The 17,855-nt window shown below is 49.4% G+C and overlaps 1 protein-coding gene across 17 annotated transcripts in view; it reads right to left on the reverse strand.

The window, feature by feature from the left end:
- KCNQ2 (potassium voltage-gated channel subfamily Q member 2) overlaps positions 1–17,855 on the reverse strand; it is a 70,644-nt gene that overhangs the window by 40,356 nt on the left and 12,433 nt on the right. For 9 of the 17 annotated variants that reach the window (XM_035343675.1, XM_035343685.1, XM_035343674.1 and 6 more), the window contains exons 2-9: positions 10,033–10,123; positions 9,429–9,555; positions 8,250–8,425; positions 6,990–7,115; positions 4,817–4,927; positions 4,090–4,185; positions 3,321–3,415; positions 289–318 (exon numbers count right to left, since the gene is read on the reverse strand). In XM_035343675.1, coding sequence (XP_035199566.1) covers positions 289–318; positions 3,321–3,415; positions 4,090–4,185; positions 4,817–4,927; positions 6,990–7,115; positions 8,250–8,425; positions 9,429–9,555; positions 10,033–10,123 — 852 coding nt within the window. Of the gene's footprint in view, positions 1–288; positions 319–714; positions 3,034–3,320; positions 3,416–4,089; positions 4,186–4,816; positions 4,928–6,989; positions 7,116–8,249; positions 8,426–9,428; positions 9,556–10,032; positions 10,124–17,855 lie in introns of those variants that run through there. The other 8 variants (XM_035343680.1, XM_035343679.1, XM_035343676.1 and 5 more) reach the window with 3 other exon arrangements.

Here is a 17,855-nt window from a genome sequence, read left to right on the forward strand (position 1 = left end):
AAAGCAAGCTTATCAAGCACTCTCGCATTCTCCTTCCTTAAATCAACATTTTGGCAGACAGTTTCCCAACACCTGTGTGTACCAATAGCTAAAATGTGCATGGAGTTAGTTTGCAGGCAGCAGGATGGGGAGCCTGGTTTGCACTTTCACTCATTCCTTTGAAAAAAAACTGATCTTCAGAGGTTTCTGGTTTCTCTTTTTTAATTAAAAAAGGCTTGGCATGTTACAGTCCCAAACGAAGAACAAGGAGTGACATGACACACAGCTTCAGTCACATGCACTTCATACCTGGAGGCACCGTACGTTTGCGTTTGCGTGCTTTTCAAGTGTTTTCACCAAAGAAAACCAAAGGGACAAGAGAAAGAAATATAGGTCGGAGGGGAAGGGGGGATGGGAGTGGAGGGGGGAAAAGAAACAGAATAAAGAAAATTAGCATATGAACGAAGAGTATCCCCTGGTGCAGGTGCGCTGGGACCAGGCGTGCAGGTGAGCACTGAGCGTGGGCTGAGCTCGCTCCCCACTGCGGCCCTCGTGCCACTGTCTCCCTTGGGCTGCTGGCACCTTGCTCTGAAAGCAGATGGGCACCACAGGGCAGGGAAAATGTGGGGGCCTCCGAGACCTTTTGGGAAGCATCCACGGCCCTCAGTCCCATCAGCCGGGGACTCCTTGGGCCAGATGGATGGCTCCAATGTCATATTCCAGTAGCTTTTTTCCCAGTGAAAACCAATATGTCAACAGAGTTGAGATCAAGGCCTTGTTCTCACGAGTGATAATAAAGAGCAGATTCTTTCTTGAGCAAATCAAGTGGCTGACGTGTATCAGCTTAAAACGTGCAGGCGCACCAAGCTGTGCGTGCATCATGACCCCAAAGGGAACCTGCATACACAGGAGCCGCACGCACGTTGCGGGTTTGCTTCTGCTACGTTTTGAGTTGAAAGATCCAATCTGAGCTTCTCTCGGAGACCACCATATTTTCCCCAGAGGAGCAAGACCAGCTCTACCGCAGTGATCTGAGTGATGTTCTGTGGAGACGTGAACTCCCCCAGGGCACGTGCACCGATTTTGGGATACCAAGCAGCCAGTCAGTCTTTTCAGAGGTGCCTTGGGAAGACAAGTTCAAGTCACAGGGCTCCTTCCAGGAGGAATAAGCAGCCCGAAGTTGCGCAGAAAAGGTGCCGAGACAGCGGTGACTGCAGCTCACCTCCAGCAGCCGGGAGGGAGAGGCGAGCACCGTGTCCCTCCTACCCACATCCCAAGCACGGCGTGCGCCCCAGCTGCACGTCAGCAGCCATCACCTTAACGCGGTGTGGGGCTTGATGTGCACGGCTGTCAGCACACACCAGCAGGGAGGAGGGTAGGAAGGGTAGATGGACAGTGTGAGAGAGATGGAAGCAGCAGCCAGAACATACAGTTACCTCCTTTTTTTTTTTTTTTTTTTAATTAAGAGAAAAATATTTCCAGTTAATTTAGCTGAACACATCCAAAATGGACTCAAAATATATTCACTCCTTTCTTGGTTAAAAAAATTAAAATGGCTAACAGTTGAAGCCATCGGTGCAGCTGGGGCTCACCCTCCTGGGTGTCATTCCTACTGCCTGTGCACAGACAGGAATTGGGGTTTTGGGGTGGAGCTGAGAGCAGAGAAACCCATGTTCGGGAAGCACAGGATGCACTCATTCTTGGGCAAAAGGCTGTCCCTGTACGTCTGGCCACGTGGCAAGTTCAGTCTTTTAGAGAGCAGTAACACCTGACAAAGTCCACCAAAGCCAGCCCAGGCACTTTGAGCTTTGCAGTGGACTTTGGGCCAGGCTCTGGTCCTCGTCCTCCCCAGCAGCTAACCTCCAGCAGCGCCCCGAACGGAGGGCGAGGAGGTCAGACACTGAGAGGGAGAGTTGGATGAGTGGGCTTAATGCTATTGGGAAACAATTTGGTTCTGTTTCGTTGTGTGGTTGGGATTGTTTTTATGTTTGTTTGTTTTCTTAAAGCAAAATCTTGAAGTCAGTTCATAAATCTCTTTAGGGAAAAAAACAACCGATCAGACACACACTGGGAATGAATCCAATGAAAACTTACTGACCATGACAATGTGACTTCCAACAGGCTTTTAAGATGGATTAACAGACTGGCCGCTGCATTTGAAATATGGGCTGATGCTTACCCTGGGAAATGTATGCACATCGTCTGCTGGAGGGCTAAAAGGCACCGCACTGATAAACACAGAGGGATTTTGATTCACACCTGCACTAGCACAACCCAGTGCTGGACAACAGCTCCACACCTCAAAGAGTAGGGGCCACAAGGAGCCCCATCACACCCCCCAAAAAAAAACATGAAGCTGCAGGAATATTTAACCAACCTTGCTGTCTCCTGTGCAAACCCAGGGAGATCTGGGCAGCCCTCCAAAACACACCAGAAAGGGATGCACAGCCCTGCCCGGGCTGCAGCACGGTGTGAAGTGGAAAACGAAGGGCCGTGTTTTGCATTATAGCATCCAGGGAAAACCCCTTGATGCTGCAGACCCTGAGAACGTGCCCTTCTCAATCAGGCTCTGAATTCCCAAGCCCCTGCAATAACCTGGGTCCTTTCGGCTGATGGAGCTGCCTGGGTACAACAACAAGTTCCCCCCCACCTTGAAGGAAGCAGGACGGATGCTGGTAAAACACAGCAGTGCTTTATCAGCATCATCCGTCACGGCGCTGCCGCCCTTCCCTACTCACGTCAACACTTGGTGATGGATAAATGAAATGCAAGAAATGGGAAAACGCTCACTGAATCCTGATTTGGTTTTTCTCCTCTTAGAGGAAAAAAGGAAAAGGAAAGGAAAGGGGGACCGAGGCCAAATGCACCTGGCCAGTCCAGAGGGACAGGAGTGTGCTGAAAGGCAGAAGGACCATTAGAGACCAGCTGGAGCAGCAGGGAGAGCCCGAGCGGGCACGAGGAGCTGCACACAGGGCGAGGAGAAGTTTACCTACGGTCCAGGGCAGCTCGGGAGTCTTCACACCTGGGCACGGCAACTGTCACAACCCAACGCAACTACCCCCGGGCGTGGAGAAATAAGGGTGAAAAGAAGAGCACATACACACACACAGAGACGGAAAGAAAAAAAAAATAACAGGGAAATTAAAATTGAGTCAAAAAGAAACACGAAATAAAACAAAGAAAAAAAAACTCCAAAAGAAAAAGCATATACCAGCTCTTAAGAGCTCTTGAAACCAATATTTTAAAAACTTAAATAAATAAACCAAACCGTATATCCAGATAACGAAAAATAAACATGGAGACAGCGGCGTGACGAGGCGAGCGGTGTGAGGAGGAGGTACCTGTACATGGGGACGGTGACGGTGCGCTCGTAGTACTGCCAGGTGGAGTGCAGGTCCGTCCGGGACAGGTTGGTGGCGTAAAACCTCCAAGCCGCCTGCGGGGGAGATGGGTGGGATGGAGGATTCTGGCACAGCTGGAGGTGTCCTTGGTATGATAACCATCAACCAACTCCAATTTTGCCCCTTGTCTGTGGGATAGGTCCAATATTTTGCCCTCTCCTTGATTTGATATGTGACAAATCTGGGGTGCTACCGTGACACAGCTGATCTCAAAATGCTGAGGGCACCAGGCACTCATTGTCAGGAGGAGGTCGGGTACCAAGCACGTGCTGCTGCACATTAGGAAGTTAAAAAAATGTGAAGAGAGGAGCAGGGGAATGTAAAATGACTCTCATTTCAAATCTCCAAGATAGACACCAAGGCCAGCCTTCTGTGCAGGCATCTGTTATCATGAAGAAAATGCTCCCAATTGTAACTTTGTATCAGTATAAATATTCTCTTTAAAAAAAAATAAAAAATGGTGAAAACAGACTGTCCTAGCGTGTTTGTCTCACTGCACTGGGCTGGATTTTTCCTTTTCTCCCCCAGACTGCCTACCACATATGCTATTTTCCCATGGCTGACTTCCTGGCATTTATCCCCAGACGAGACCAGCCACCAGCTGCTGTCTCACACCTTACACACACGGCCCCATTTTTCTCCTCCCCTGCTTCTAAACACCTATTAAGACCCCAAAATCAGGAATATACAACCTGTCCATGGTCCTAACCTGAATCAGGCCCGCTGCTGGGTTCCGCCTCTTCTCGAAGTGTTTTTGCCGATGCTGCTCTTGAACCTTCAGAGCAAACCCTGAGCCTAAAATGCCCTGGGGAAAAGGATGGAAATTTGCAGTTAGTGGAGCATTAGGTAAGCTTTAACCCAGAAGTAGCAGCCAGCTTTTCCTCCAAAGGCTTATTTGTTCTTGTTTTTTTTTGCTTCAAATGCACGGGGGAAGGAAGGTGCAGCCCTAACCTGAGGCATCCCCAAAAGGGAACTTTGCTGGTGCTGGCTGAAACGGCTGCTTTTACCAAACCACCTCCAGCCAGCTGACAGAATATGAAACAACCACACCATGCTGGCAAATTATCCTCACAGGGGAAAATCAGATCCATGCAACACACTGCAACGCGCTGCGAAAGGGACGGGGGTAATTTCCTGAAATGGCACAGCCACCCCTAGGAACAGCAGCAGAAATACGGTTTCACTTCAGTAAACATTTTCCATCTCATTTGTGCAGAACCACATCCAGATTTTCCATCTCATTTGCTCGTAGGCACGGTGCCTGCGCTGTGGCTATTCAGAAGGGGTTTCCCCTCCGCTCCTTCTCTGTTTGACTCAAAACAAAAGCTGGGAGTTTTTGGGGGTGCATTAAGGCATGGGATGGAGTCGTTGGGTTGCTAGCAGCCCCAGGGGAAAAGCTCAGCCCCCTCGCAGTGACCACTGCAGCCTCTACTCACGGCCGGGAGGGCGAAGAAGGAGACGCCGATGAGGGTGAAGGTCGCCGCCAGCAGCCGCCCGTTCCAGGTCTGGGGGTACTTGTCCCCGTAGCCGATGGTGGTGAGGGTGATCTGGGGAAGGAGACCGCCCCTCAAGTCACACAGCTCTTTACTGAACATAAAGCAATGCCAACAAAAATTCTCCGATAACAGAGCGGATTGTGAGGGCTGGGGTTCCCGTGCACCCCAAAAAGATTAATGTGGGGTGCAGCAGGGCCAGCTCTCTTCCAGCACGTCTTGGCAGACAGCGGGGTTATTTGCATGCATAAAGAGCTGGTGCTGTTTATTCCTCTTCTTCCCAGCAGTGTTTATTAGCCAGCCTACCCTTCCAATTTAAAAACAGCACATTAGCCAACAGGATGAACTATGGCTGCTTCCTACAACCTAATTTAGGGATATTTTCCCTCTCCTTGGTACTATTGTAATGCACCAAGAGATGCCGGCAAGCTGGTGTGTGTGTGTTTTGGGGAAGGAGCTGAGAGATGTGGTGGAGACAAAGAATCCCCTGAGGTTCAAACTGCAGGAAAAGGTGATTTTTCTGCTTCACAAATGGAAAATTCCAGACATCCCCTCACAGTGCAGAAAGGATTTGGAGAGCCTGAGACCCGCAGGACAAGGCAGGGAGGGATGGCCTGATGAAGGATGTCTTTTGGGGGATTTCTGCCCAAAGGACCCCAAGAGTCCCCATCCCATAGACAGGGCTCTCCCCAGGGATGGCAGAGCCCCTGCACCATGCTGATGTGCCGCTGCAAACCTCACGCGTTTAACTTGGAGCAAAATCACTTGCAAACAAATGGAAGTATGATCCCAAAGCACTGTTTAATAGGACCCACTAAAAGCCCTATCAATTAGATGCCATTTTGACAAAGTGTTTAGTAAAATGCATCTATGCGGCTATTCCGCACTGAAACACCGAGTTGAAGCAATGTTCTCTCGTGAATCACTGCAAAGTTGGGTTTTAAATTTCTATAGTTTATGTAAACAACTAGGAGGATTTGGAACCACCAAGGTGAGACCAGGAGACAACCTCTGAAAGTGAAATTTGACTTTTTTTGTCCTTCTCTTAGCATCTGCCTATACTGGGCCTGTGAGTTGGACAATGACAAAACCAGTTCATTTTAATGAAGCTGAAATTTCACTCTAAGACGGTCAGGAGCAACACAGTTTGGTGCAATTCCACATCCTAAAATAAGGAATGAAGGGGGTGCTCCCCTCCAAGAGGCTCTCCCTGCCTGGGAAGCAGGAGGGAGAGATCTGCATGGGGCTTTCCCCAGGCTGAGCTCTGATCCGGGCTGTCAATTTTCCCTCATTGTTTATTTTCTAGTTATGTCAAATTGGGCTTTGTTTTTATTTTCTGTCACAACCAAGGGGCTTGAAAGGCAATTTACTGCCTTGACAGAGTTTCCTTCCCTTTGTCGAAAGAGAGGAGCTGCTTGATCAGCCGATTCCTCCCCAAGCCTGTTACCGGGATTTGATCAGATCTGGGATTTTCATTTCGCGCTTTGTAATCAAGGCCAAAGCAGCACTGCAGTGTCAGAGCAGAAGAACAATAATGCAAGAAGATTAGAACGTCATTAATTCTCTCTTTGTTAATCGGGTAATCCAATAATTCCCACGCGTACACAGAGCAAACTACAAGTATTGCCCTTTCCTCTTTTGTCAGCAAAGATTTGAGAAGGGAGCGCTTTCAGCACTCGGGTCTTTCCGCTACTTAGGCCACATTAATTTCATAAAATATAGCCCGGCGCGTTTAACAGCACGCAGCCCAAGCACAGTTATGAATAATGAAAAGGCAGCAATATTATATTTCTCAAAATGATGATCGAAGCCCCCGGTAGCGTGGGGTCTTTATTAGATCTGCCTCTATTGTCGCGGCGGAGCTGAGGCCTGTGGCTGAGAAGCGCGCGAGTTCCCTCCTGCCTCGCAACTCCAGCTGATTCAAGAAATGCGATCCCACAGCATTTTCTACCGGCTTTATTTAAGAAATTTAGCTAAATGGAGTAGCCTGAAGCCATTTAATAAAAATGTTAACTAAGCAGCCTGTAAGTCGATTCCTCACATAAGTGATAGAAGATGGAGGGTTAATGGACATTTTATTTTAATAACCAGCAACTGCTCTATGAAAATTACTTACCAGACCCCACCAGAGTGCATCTGCGTATGTATCAAAGTGCTCATTTTCTCCTTTCTCGGCCAAGTACACCAGGAAAGAGGCCAGAATGAGGCACAGGAAGCCAATATACCAGGCAGTAATCAGCTCCTGCAAGATCATTAAGGGACAGAATAGAATAATTGCAATCCTGGTGTGCATCTCCGAAAAGCCGAGTTACTTGCTTGCGGTTGGCCTCAGAGCTGAACTTTCTCTGCATTTGTGTGTGTTTAGGCTTTGGCTGGAGATCTGAAGCGCCAATTTTTAATGTAGTGCAGAAAGGAGACGTCTGAGATAGGACCACGTGCTGGTGGTGGCCCTGCAGCGCACACTGGGTGACCCCCACCCTGAAGGCCCCGTCATCTAAACACACTCAGCAAAAGGAGATGAAAAGGGCACATTCACTGCTCCATTATGTAAAGATGTGGAACAGAAATAAGGGGAAAAAAAAAAAAAAAAAAAAAAAAAAAGAAAAAAAAAAGATTTCCCCAGACCACGCTGAGAAGCGGGCATAAAACTGAAATGTGAGCCCCAAATCCCTGGGGACTCTGTAGCGCATGTCCCTTCTGCTACCCGGGGAGCTGCGCGGCTCTGCTCTAATAATATCTGTGTATAATAGCCCCCAGTTCCAGGGAAGTTTTAATTCATAATTCACAGGATTGATAATTTTTGGATGAAATTAATACAAGGGTGGAAAAAGGAGACCCACAGATTCCCTGTGACTTTTACAAAATTTTGGTTAACCTAGCTAACCTTATCAAGAGAAAAAAAAGTGCAGAAAGCAGGAGAAATGTTGTCATAAATCCATCAGGAAAAAACATAAAAGAACCCTCAGCACCAGGGATGGGTTCTGTGGTTGGTACGTGGCCTCACGTTGGGAAGAGGAACCTGGCACTACTATAACCATGTTTGCTAGAGCCTGCTGCTTGCAGGGCATGCTTTCAGAAGTACATCCTCTTCTGCCCATTCAGAAGTGGACATCCTAGACAAAGCACTTCCAACACCTGTGCTTAACGAGGCTGCTGGCTAATTGTTAACTCTTTGAAATGAGATAAGCGTGCAGGTGGCCACCATGGTTAAGATGTTCCATGCAAACACCTATGCGGACCTCGGGCATTGCTCTCCACATCACTGCATGGTGTCCTCCCAGTCTCCCAAGCCTGGGAGATGTTTGGGGTGGGGAACCAAACCAAGGTGGTGTCCCTGGTGGGGGGAAATGTGAAGAGTGTCAGTGTCCTTGCTCACCTTGCTGTGCGCGTAGACCACGGAGCCCAGCAGCTTCCAGGTGCCGCCGCGCCGGTCCATGCGGATCATGCGCAGGATCTGCAGGAACCTCAAACTCCTGAGCGCCGAGGTGGCAAAGACATTCCCTTGGGACCCCGCCGCCAGCACGGCGATGGATGCGATCAGCACCATGATGTCTGCAGGAAGAGAGGGCATAGAAAGGTGAAGAAGTGCTGCTGAGCCACCACCAAAGGGGGTGGCATGCATCTACTGCTGCTGGCAGCAGAAGTTTGTGCATGAAAGTGACACTTTATGAGTTGTCTTTTGCTCTAGGAGCACAGCAATCTTAACCTGGACAAAAGGAGCAGCTGCACACCTGATGGAAACATTCTAGTTTTCTTCTCCACGCTCATCGTTCCCATAGAAAATACCTCTAATACTGCACAACTGCATTTTGATACGGTTCTGTGCTAAACTGGGCTATGTCCTTGCAAGGTACATGCCTTTTTTATTTTTATATTTTTTATTTTTATATTTTTTATTTTTATATTTTTATTTCATATATTATATATTAATGCCTGTTACACTGCGCTGTCCAGAGATGTGAGCTCCCCTTGTCTAAACAGGGAATGAAAATCCACAGGTTCACCATGGCAATCCTAGGGTGCTCACAGAAAGAAAGGCCATAAAAGAGGCCAAGAAAAGAAGCCTTGCTCTACATTTCCCAAACCCAAGGATCCTGAAAGCCTCCCTCTATTAATTAAATCTCATAATTCCCTCATGAGGCAGCTCAACAGCAAAAGGGAAGGCAAAGTGAGACAGGGAGAGCTGCAATGACTTGTGAGTGAGTTGATGTTGAGGTTGGACCCCAGTCCATGGGACCCCAGCTCCTACACTCAGCTTCTGCTGGCTAAATCCCCTCTCCACCCCGCACCAACAGCTGCAGGCAGCTATCAGTGATGCCTGGGGTACCAGGGCAATGGGATGGCTCCCAGTTCTGCAGAAAATAGGGCAGCCTCACGTACAATAAGAACAAACACGGCTGCGAAGTAGGACTTTTGCCTTCACACTCTTTCCATTCTTCAGCTGACCATGAAGCAGCTGAGGATCAATCCCAAAAACGGGCAAGAAACTGGAGCATTGTACAAGCAAGCTGTTGTAAAAGCCATTTTAGTTCAGGAAATCCCATGCAGGGCTTACCGATGACGCAGAAAGGCTTGCGGGCAAATTTCAACCTTCCCCTCCAGCCCCGGTACCGGCAGCAGCAGCCAGCCGCCCAGATCCTTACAAAGTACTCGACCCCAAACACCACGATGGTGACAATTTCCTGCGGGGAGAATAATGCCATTAGCCCAGAAAGAAGCGTGGTGAAGAACATGCTTCCAGAATAATGACAAAACGATAGCCTGAACCCTGCAGACCCCAGGAATGATAACACAGAGCTGCCTGCACCAGGACCATTAAATGGAGAGCCCAGCCTGAAAAAGAAGGTCATTTTTTTTCTGCTGGGTTTTCCCTCACTGTTTCCAGACAGGCTGAACACCTCAAAAAGTAAATTAAAAAAAAAAAAAAATAATAAAAAAATCAGGATTTTTTTTTTTTAATTATTATTTAATTTTACTCGTGAGTGACCTGATGGAGATTTCTTATTTTTCCTATTTCTTAGCTGCGTGTCCCAATAGATACTGGCTCACAAGTGACACTAAGTTCTTGCCTAAGTTAAAAATTCCCAACCTCATTTTTTGGTGTTTTTGACTTTGTTTTAATGTGCTATGTACCATTTCATTTGCAAATCCCAACTTACCAGAATGTAAAGGGCACCCTCTGAGCTGTTCTGGTACTCATCGATGGTTGAAAAGACAGACAGCACCAGGCAGGAGAAAACTAGTAGGAAACTATGGAACACAAAAATAAATAATAATTTAAACTAAATAAATAAGAGAGAGGGAGAGAGAGAATGTCAGTCTTCTGAGCAGGATTTTTTTGCACTTGGTTAAACTAGCCCAGAAAGCACTTTTAGCTGTTTTCCTATAGGAGTATTTACCACACTGCTACAACAACCTCCCTCGTTGCAAGGAGGCTTTTCGCTGGCTCTGGGGTGACAAGAGGTGACAGTAACGAGGTCACCCAGGCCTCCCACCACCAGGGCTGGGACTCCACTGCCTGCACCGAGCTCTGCAGATCAGTCACAGGGCTTGCGCTTGGGCAGCGGGGGAGAACCAAGGTGCAAAGACAACACGAAGTCCCTCATTCCGTGAGCTAGAAGGGCTGTGTGGGAGGACCTGCTGGACTGGTCCCAGTTTGGCCAGTACCGACCCAGTTCCCCTTCCAGCATGGGGCTGTGATAACCTCTGAGATCATTTTCCCATTGTGTCAATTCTTACTGCACCCTGTTTTCAACAAGCACAAGACAAGAAGAGAAGATTTTTTTTTTCTTTTTCTTTTTTTTCCCCCCCATTTTAACTCCTTACTGCCAGGAAAGGCTGGCAACCTTTCAGATTTAATTCAGCTGGGAGCTTTCCTAGCACGTCTAGCCCATAGATTACCCCAAACCAAGGACTGAACAGACATGAACGTCAAATAAAACACATTTAACCTCCTGCTGATGCGCTGCAAGCCCAGTGCCACCCCTGCTGTCCCAGCAGCCTGAGCAGTGCCACCCCCCATCCCCACCACCATTCCCTGCTGTCCCCATCGAGCTGTCCAGCCTGCAAAAACCAAAAGGCAGCGGATGAGTGACAGGAGCTCGACCCTCTTCATATGTTTGATGCCCAGCTCCGCAGCTACAAAGGTGTCCTGGCATCTGCTCACGGCCAGAGAAGGCTTCCACCAGCCCGTGCTGCCCACTGCTTACTCAAACAAAAAGAAGGGAAATTAATTTCCTGACGATCGATTTGCTGATACAATGAAGTAGGCCAGCGCAGGGAGGAACTAAGAGCTGCATTCTTTAAAAGCATTAAATAATTCATTTGTCTGGCTTTGCCTCGCATTCCTACAAACTGCATTTCAAATATTTATCAGGCACGGTTCAGCTGGTGGGCGCAGCTCCTTTGCGTAAAGAAAAAGGAGTTTCACACCACTAGGTCGTGCCTGCGGCTTTGCAATGGCCATTAACATCATGGTAACGAGTGAAAGCAGGGGGGGGGTTGCAGTATTTATTCCAACCACAGACAGGACTAAAACAGGGAGGGAAGGGACCTTCAGAGACACCTCCACGAGGGCTGAGCTTTGTCAGCACCAAGCCCCATTCAGCACAGACCAGGTAAGGAAGTTCCCCGATTTCTCCCCGCAGATTTCCTCTGCTCCAGTCTGGTACCTGGAACAACCCCCAGGGTGTAAGGAAACGTCCCCTGCAATCCCACTCCTGATGGGCCCTGGTGTCACCTCTGTCCCACCTAGGGAGGGTTTTGTAGACTGCTGGGAGGGAGGGAGGGAGCTGCAAACGGGTCAGGCAGCCCCGCTCTCGGGCTGGCCCAGATTTTGTTGCAAACTCCTACGCTGGGGTGAGAAACAAATGAATAATCAATGAAAGAAGACAGAGAAGAGGAAAATAAAAATACATCATGGAAAAGGATAGAGGTAAAAGGAAAATCCTACGTATTCTGTTTGAAGAAGTAGGACATGGCGGATGTATTTTTGTGACTGAACACCACAATAAAATGCCCAGGGAGGTGCTGGAAGTGAAGTGCTGATATCAGCACTTCAGACTCGCACACCCTTGCTTGCTAAGGTGGGCCAGCAGCCCCCCCATCCCCTGCACTTTGCCTCAGGCCCGATGGAGATGCTCAGCCAGCAGGTAAGGAATTGTCCTGCCTCCAAGGGGTGCAGGCACTGGTTCATCACGGGGTGAGCTGCACAACCATCCCAAAATAGCTCCGCGGTGATGCACAGCCGCTCTGCTCCACCCTGCGTTCCACACACCTCTAGAAGACTAAGAGAATAAAATATTTTTGCAAGGAAACTGAATTTGTGGGGTTGGGGTCTGCATGGAGCTGCATCCAGGCCAGAGGTGGGGTTCATCCTCCAAGCCCCCATGGAGGGGGGGCAGCGAGGCACAGGAAGGCCGACTGCTTTAATTTCACCCAACCCACCCAGACAGCGCAGGAAGAGGGCTCCAGATAATAACGGATAGCTAAGGAAAGGGAAACAGGCCAATAAATAGCGTAGAGGTTGGGATGAATCTAATTTTTAAAGCTACATATCTAATCAAAGCAAATTATGTTTGCAGCCTGACTCTGGGTAATGTTAATGTGCAATAAGGAACGTTAATTATGTCCCGCCTAATGATTTCCACGTTAAAGATGCCAGTTCTGCTTAGAGCTTCGGAGGAGACAATGTCCTCCTCCTGAGCAGACGGGAGCTGGGCCCTGCATGGCTCGGGCTGGCTCTGAGGAAAATCTTGCTGCTAACAGTAATAAACCCAAAGTCTTCCAAAGTCTGGCTTCGCATCCAAAGGTTTGACTTAGAACACCCGTGGAAAGCTTTTCATACAGCTTATAAAACCTGGCACAAAACTGCATATCAATTTCATATCCACTGCGTGTCATGCTAGCAATAGAAAAATAAATGAGTGACCCCCCAAAAAACCAAAACAACACTTAAAATGACTTGAAACAGGAAATTTTCTTCTCTTTCTCATAAAAGTTTATGACCAAATCCTTGTAAAGCTTTTCAGAATAACCACCTAATTTGCCTTCCAAAAGAAAGCCCCTTGGAATCTACACACTCATTTACATCAGATTTTAAAACAAGTATAAAAAACGCATTTATTCCTGAAATACTTGTGTTTGGGTACCATTTGCTGACATGCATGGCTCTGGTGGAGCACCAGCAGAATAAATCAGCAGCAGCTGGATTCCTGGACACGAGGGGATGGGTACGACACGAGGAAGCAGCACAAGCCACAGCGTTTGCTACGTGCTTCACTGCCTTCCCCTGGAAGGGGAAAAATAATTAATGATTTGGTTAATTAGAAGGAGCAAAGCTGGAAGGGGAGGGAGTATTTTACTAGAGGCAGGTGAAGGCCGCACAATAGAAAATAGTTTAAAACTTTTAAATGACTGTAAAATGACTTTGGGGACGTAAACAAGGCATTGATAATTGTGCTAAAATAAAACCAAAACGCTCGTGGGCAATCCACCTGTGATCCCAGCAAGCCATTTGCTGTGGTCTCTGCAAAACGCTGGCTTTCAAGCGCCTAAAACTGGTGTAAATCAGAGGGCATGAAACGCGGCAGTGACAGTAAACCAAGGTGAAGAGACTGAGGGTAAACAGTCAGTAAAACAGCTTTTAAGACTCGGAAAGCCTTGTGATCAGAACTGGAGTGTGTACAGCTGAATTTGGGTCTCCAGTGAACCAGAAGTGAGCCTCTGACCATGCCACGACTTCCAAGGGCTGACGAAGATGCCGCATTGCCCCCAGCCTTCACCAGGAGCATCCGTCATCTTTCTTCACGTGAGCAATCCTGCCGTGACTTGCAGCCCAGCTATTCATTTACGAGGCTAAATGCCAGCCTAAATGCCTCGCTCCAGGTTTCCACATCCCTCGGTCTCAGCCAAAACCATCTCCCAAGGCGACTTCTGTCGCTAGCAGAGCTGAAAATAGAAGCGGGGATCCTGCCTTTCGGTCCTGTGCCTTCGGAAGCGCTCTCCTTTCCAAACGCAGCTCTTGGTGGGAGCTCGGTCGAGCCCAGCCAAGATCTTGCTCCCCGCAGGATGAGGCTGAATGCTCCCTGGGCACCCACATGGGTAGAAAACATCGTTTATGGGTGTCACGAAGGCTGGCTCCAAGGCTGGCATTCTCGTGGTGCATGCACTTTTAAATAAATCTTTGGCAAAGGCCTCCCTGGGACAGCGTTAATAGCTCCAGCGCCTTCTCGGCGCGCTGAGCTGATGGCTGAACAGCCCTGATAACAGAACCTTGTTTGTACAAAGGCATAAAGCATAGTAGGGACAGCCGCATCCCTAAAGGGAGCCCCAGGCAGTGGGGCAGGATAGCAGAACCCATCAGGCTGCAGAGAAGCAGGTCTTAGAGACGCCAAGCAACGTTTTTAGGAAGGAAAGGCAGAGGGGTTGCTTGATCAGCCCACACTGCTCTCCCAGCTAGCCCAGTCCCACCACTGCCACCTGCAAGCCCCAGGGTACGTCCCCTTCCCTCTGCCAAGGGAGCACATTTCTCAGAAAAAGGGCAAGATTTGGGCTCACACTCCTTCAAGGGCAGGATTTGGGGCTTTTTCTCCTTCAACATCCACCACATTTGATGAGCTGCCACTCAAAAAGCTTCCCCAGCCTCTCCCTGCTGCTTGTAAGGCAAACAGCAGAAACGTCATCGTCCGCCCCGAGAGCCCAAAGCCAGGGAGACCCAAGCTGAACCCATGCACTGCAGGAATCTGAGCAGACAGGGGTTTTGCATGACATATCTTGTCCCTCGTCCAGCAAAGGCTTATGCGTCTCCACATTTACAAGCAAGATTGAGTGTAAGAGCTTTCCTGGATGGAAGCCTCAAAGAACGAAGCCAGCTGGAGAAGGCGGGTAATGGGGATGGAGATCTGAAGGTTTGCAGCAGGAAAGGGGTTAAATTTCAGGAATCAGCAGTCAGTTTTATAGGCTCTGATTACTTAACTCACTCAGGGCACCTCAGCTCAGAATAAAAGCCACGTTAAAAACAATCAACACGCACCAAGTTCCTGCTCAAACATTCCTCTTTGTCCTCCTCTAACACAAATCACGGGGAAATGCCGGGCTGCATCATCTCCCCGCACCGCGCACGCAGCCTCGGAGGAGCCAGATGTCTGGAGGAAAACCCAAAGTATTCATCACGGCCGTGCACCTGCCAGCGGGGCCCGTCCCTGCTGCAGCTCCGCTGGCCTGAGGCTTGCTGTGAAAACTCGGTGGGGAGAAATAAATTCGTGCAGCTCCAGGAAGGGTTTGCGGGACACAATCCTAAAGACCACGGCGTAATTACGGTGCATTAGGAGGTAAATTAACGGTATGAAGTATTGGAGATTTTAGTAATTCTGAAAACGACCACGCAGGCATTTATTCAGAGCATGTTCATTGATTTTAATGCAAGGGAAAGTTGCTGTCTCATGCAATCCCGGTATTATTCAGATTGAAATCTGAGCACTGCCTATGTTTCGTTCCACAGGGTGTTCCCCGAAAAGAGTCTCTGCTTCCTCCCTACCTCTGCAAAATTATTAGCAGTGAGTACAGGAACACAGGCCTTCCGAACATGAGCTTTATCTGTGTACGACGATTAAGTTATCTCTGCTTTTACAAAGCAAAGCCCTGCTATTCTGCACTACCTCGAGGAAAGAAAAAAAAGGAAATTAAAAAAGCCAAGGGCTACACTGCGTGGTTTGAGCATGCAGGCATAAAAAAAATCCTCCTGCTGACCTGGGCAAGTCACTTGACCTGACTTAACTGTGCTCTCGAATTGGGTTAAAAGCAAGATGTCCCTGCAAAATGTAATGCTGCATCTCATCTAAACATTCCTCGAGGGAACGGGATATACAAAAATAGGCTCTGGTCTAATTGCAGATAGGAAGATTGTCTCAAAATGTGCAGGGCTGGTTCCTGCTGCAGACAGGAATAGTAGCCAGTTTTTCAAAGGTCTGTCCCAGAATCAGCTATTCAGCTGAGCCCGAGGTTCCCTGCCTGCAAAGGACAAGCTGCGTCCCTCTGAGCATCCTGAGCTTTCTTCTCCCACCTCTGACTTTGTGCTGCTTTTACAGCCAGCAGAATTAAAGCCCCTCAAAGTCCAGTAAGAGGAAAAAGTAAAAGGACAGCAGCCAGTCTTGGAGCTCTGGGTCCATATCGCGTCCCCATGTCAGCTGGACAGTGTGCTCCTCCATGGCAGAGGGGGCAGGATACAGCCCTCGGCGCCTTTCACATCCGTAAAACAAACCCAGAGCTCCAGAGGGCTCAGGCTTACAAGGGCAGTGCTCTTTAGCCCTAAAAAATTGCTGAAGCAGGCAGTTACACCTCTGGGATGGAGGGAGGGGAGAGCATCACAGCAACCGTTTCCAAGCTCCATGAAACTTCTCTGCTATCACAGCTGCTCTGGGTCCCCCAGGAGCTGCAGCCCCTTGCAGCCCTTCTCCATCCATCTCTGCGCTACAGCAGCGAGCGGCTTCCCAGGGCTGCAGCAACATTTCCCGAGGTTTTACAGGGCAGCAGGCAGAAAGGCCTTAATTCCTGTCTTCCTTAACACGGAGCCTCCCGTAAAATTGAACAACTCCACTCTTTTGGGCGCCTTCAGCCCTCCACACCCCCAGGGAAGTCATACAAGGCTGGGGGATTTGCATGCGCAGCGCACTCAAGTTCAGCATGAGGGATTCCCCAACCCCCTGTGCAGCATCAGCAGGACAAAGAGGGATGATGAGCATCTTCCCCCATTCCCTGCAGTGCAGATGCTTGAAGCCAGCACCATTTAGGGCCACCCTTTCCAGGCCCACAGCCCCGACCAGGCTGGGCAGGAGCAGCCATGTGCCAGCAGCAGCCCCAGCACCACCCCGCCGTGCGAACCGAGCGCTCTCGCTATTTTCATCCTAGTTCCTAAGGCAATGAGCCGCATGTGACCACCCTGTCTGGCTGCTTCCCTCCGTTCCCACCTAACATTTGGTCGTGTTGGCCAAATTTCATCGTGTTTGCCAAAGCAGAGCCTTCCTCTCCGCTCGGCAGCAGCGAGGAGGAGGATGCACGAGCCCGGCTCCCCCCAGCTCCTCGCCCAGCGAAGGAGAGGTTTTGTTCCCTCTCCTTATCTCCCGGTGCCAGTAAACACAACAATAAATAGCAAGCTGCAGGAGGCAGATGATTGTGTGGTGAAAGGTGGAAAACATCTAAAAATGATTTAAAATGGGGAGGGGAATAGGAAGAGAGGACTGTGGGTTATAGTCCCCGAGGAGGAGGAGCTGCTCAGCCAGTGAAAGGCAGCAGGGACAGGAGGTTTTCCTGCCCACCCTGCTCCAGGTGATGCTCTGGTCCTTCCTTGCCAAGGTCCCCAGACCCGGCCCAAGCTGGGATCCTGCCAGTTCCCACCCCAGGATGGGCTGGAAGCAAGTCCGGCACCACAGGGAGCAGACCCGTGGTCTTTGAAAGCTCACAAGTCGCAGGGACACATGAAAGCTGAGGAGGGATTATCTCGCTGCCATTTCAACGCGCCGGTAAATCAAAGTCGATGGAAGCCATATGCTCTGCTGGGAAGCATCCATCTCGTTGCCAGGGAAACATCCTTCCCATTTAAAATGGCAGGCAAAGGCTTGAGAAAACCTGCTTTTAACCCGCTTTTCTCAGGCACACTCCGATCCCCCAGCCACCACGTCGGACCGCTGCTCCCAGGAGAGCTGCGGCAGCTCTGGAGCAAGGCACGGGGCCTCTCCGACCCGCTCAGAAGGAATCAGCCCCATCCTGGCAGCAGCATGACCCTATTTCCAACATCCAGCTCCCTCTAAAGGGAGTTCCCATGACTTATTCCCCGGGAATTTCAGGGGATTGCCTGCCTGGGTCATATCAAGCAGCGCTGCTTGGGGATGCTGTAGGTGCATGGCACAGATGGTGCCTGGCCAGGTGCGGATGTGCCCTGCAACAGGGCAAGGCAAGAGAAAAACCAACAGGAGGGCCACAGCTC

The sequence above is a fragment of the Oxyura jamaicensis genome, chromosome 20 (genome assembly GCF_011077185.1).
Source record: "Oxyura jamaicensis isolate SHBP4307 breed ruddy duck chromosome 20, BPBGC_Ojam_1.0, whole genome shotgun sequence".
Lineage (NCBI taxonomy): Eukaryota > Metazoa > Chordata > Aves > Anseriformes > Anatidae > Oxyura > Oxyura jamaicensis.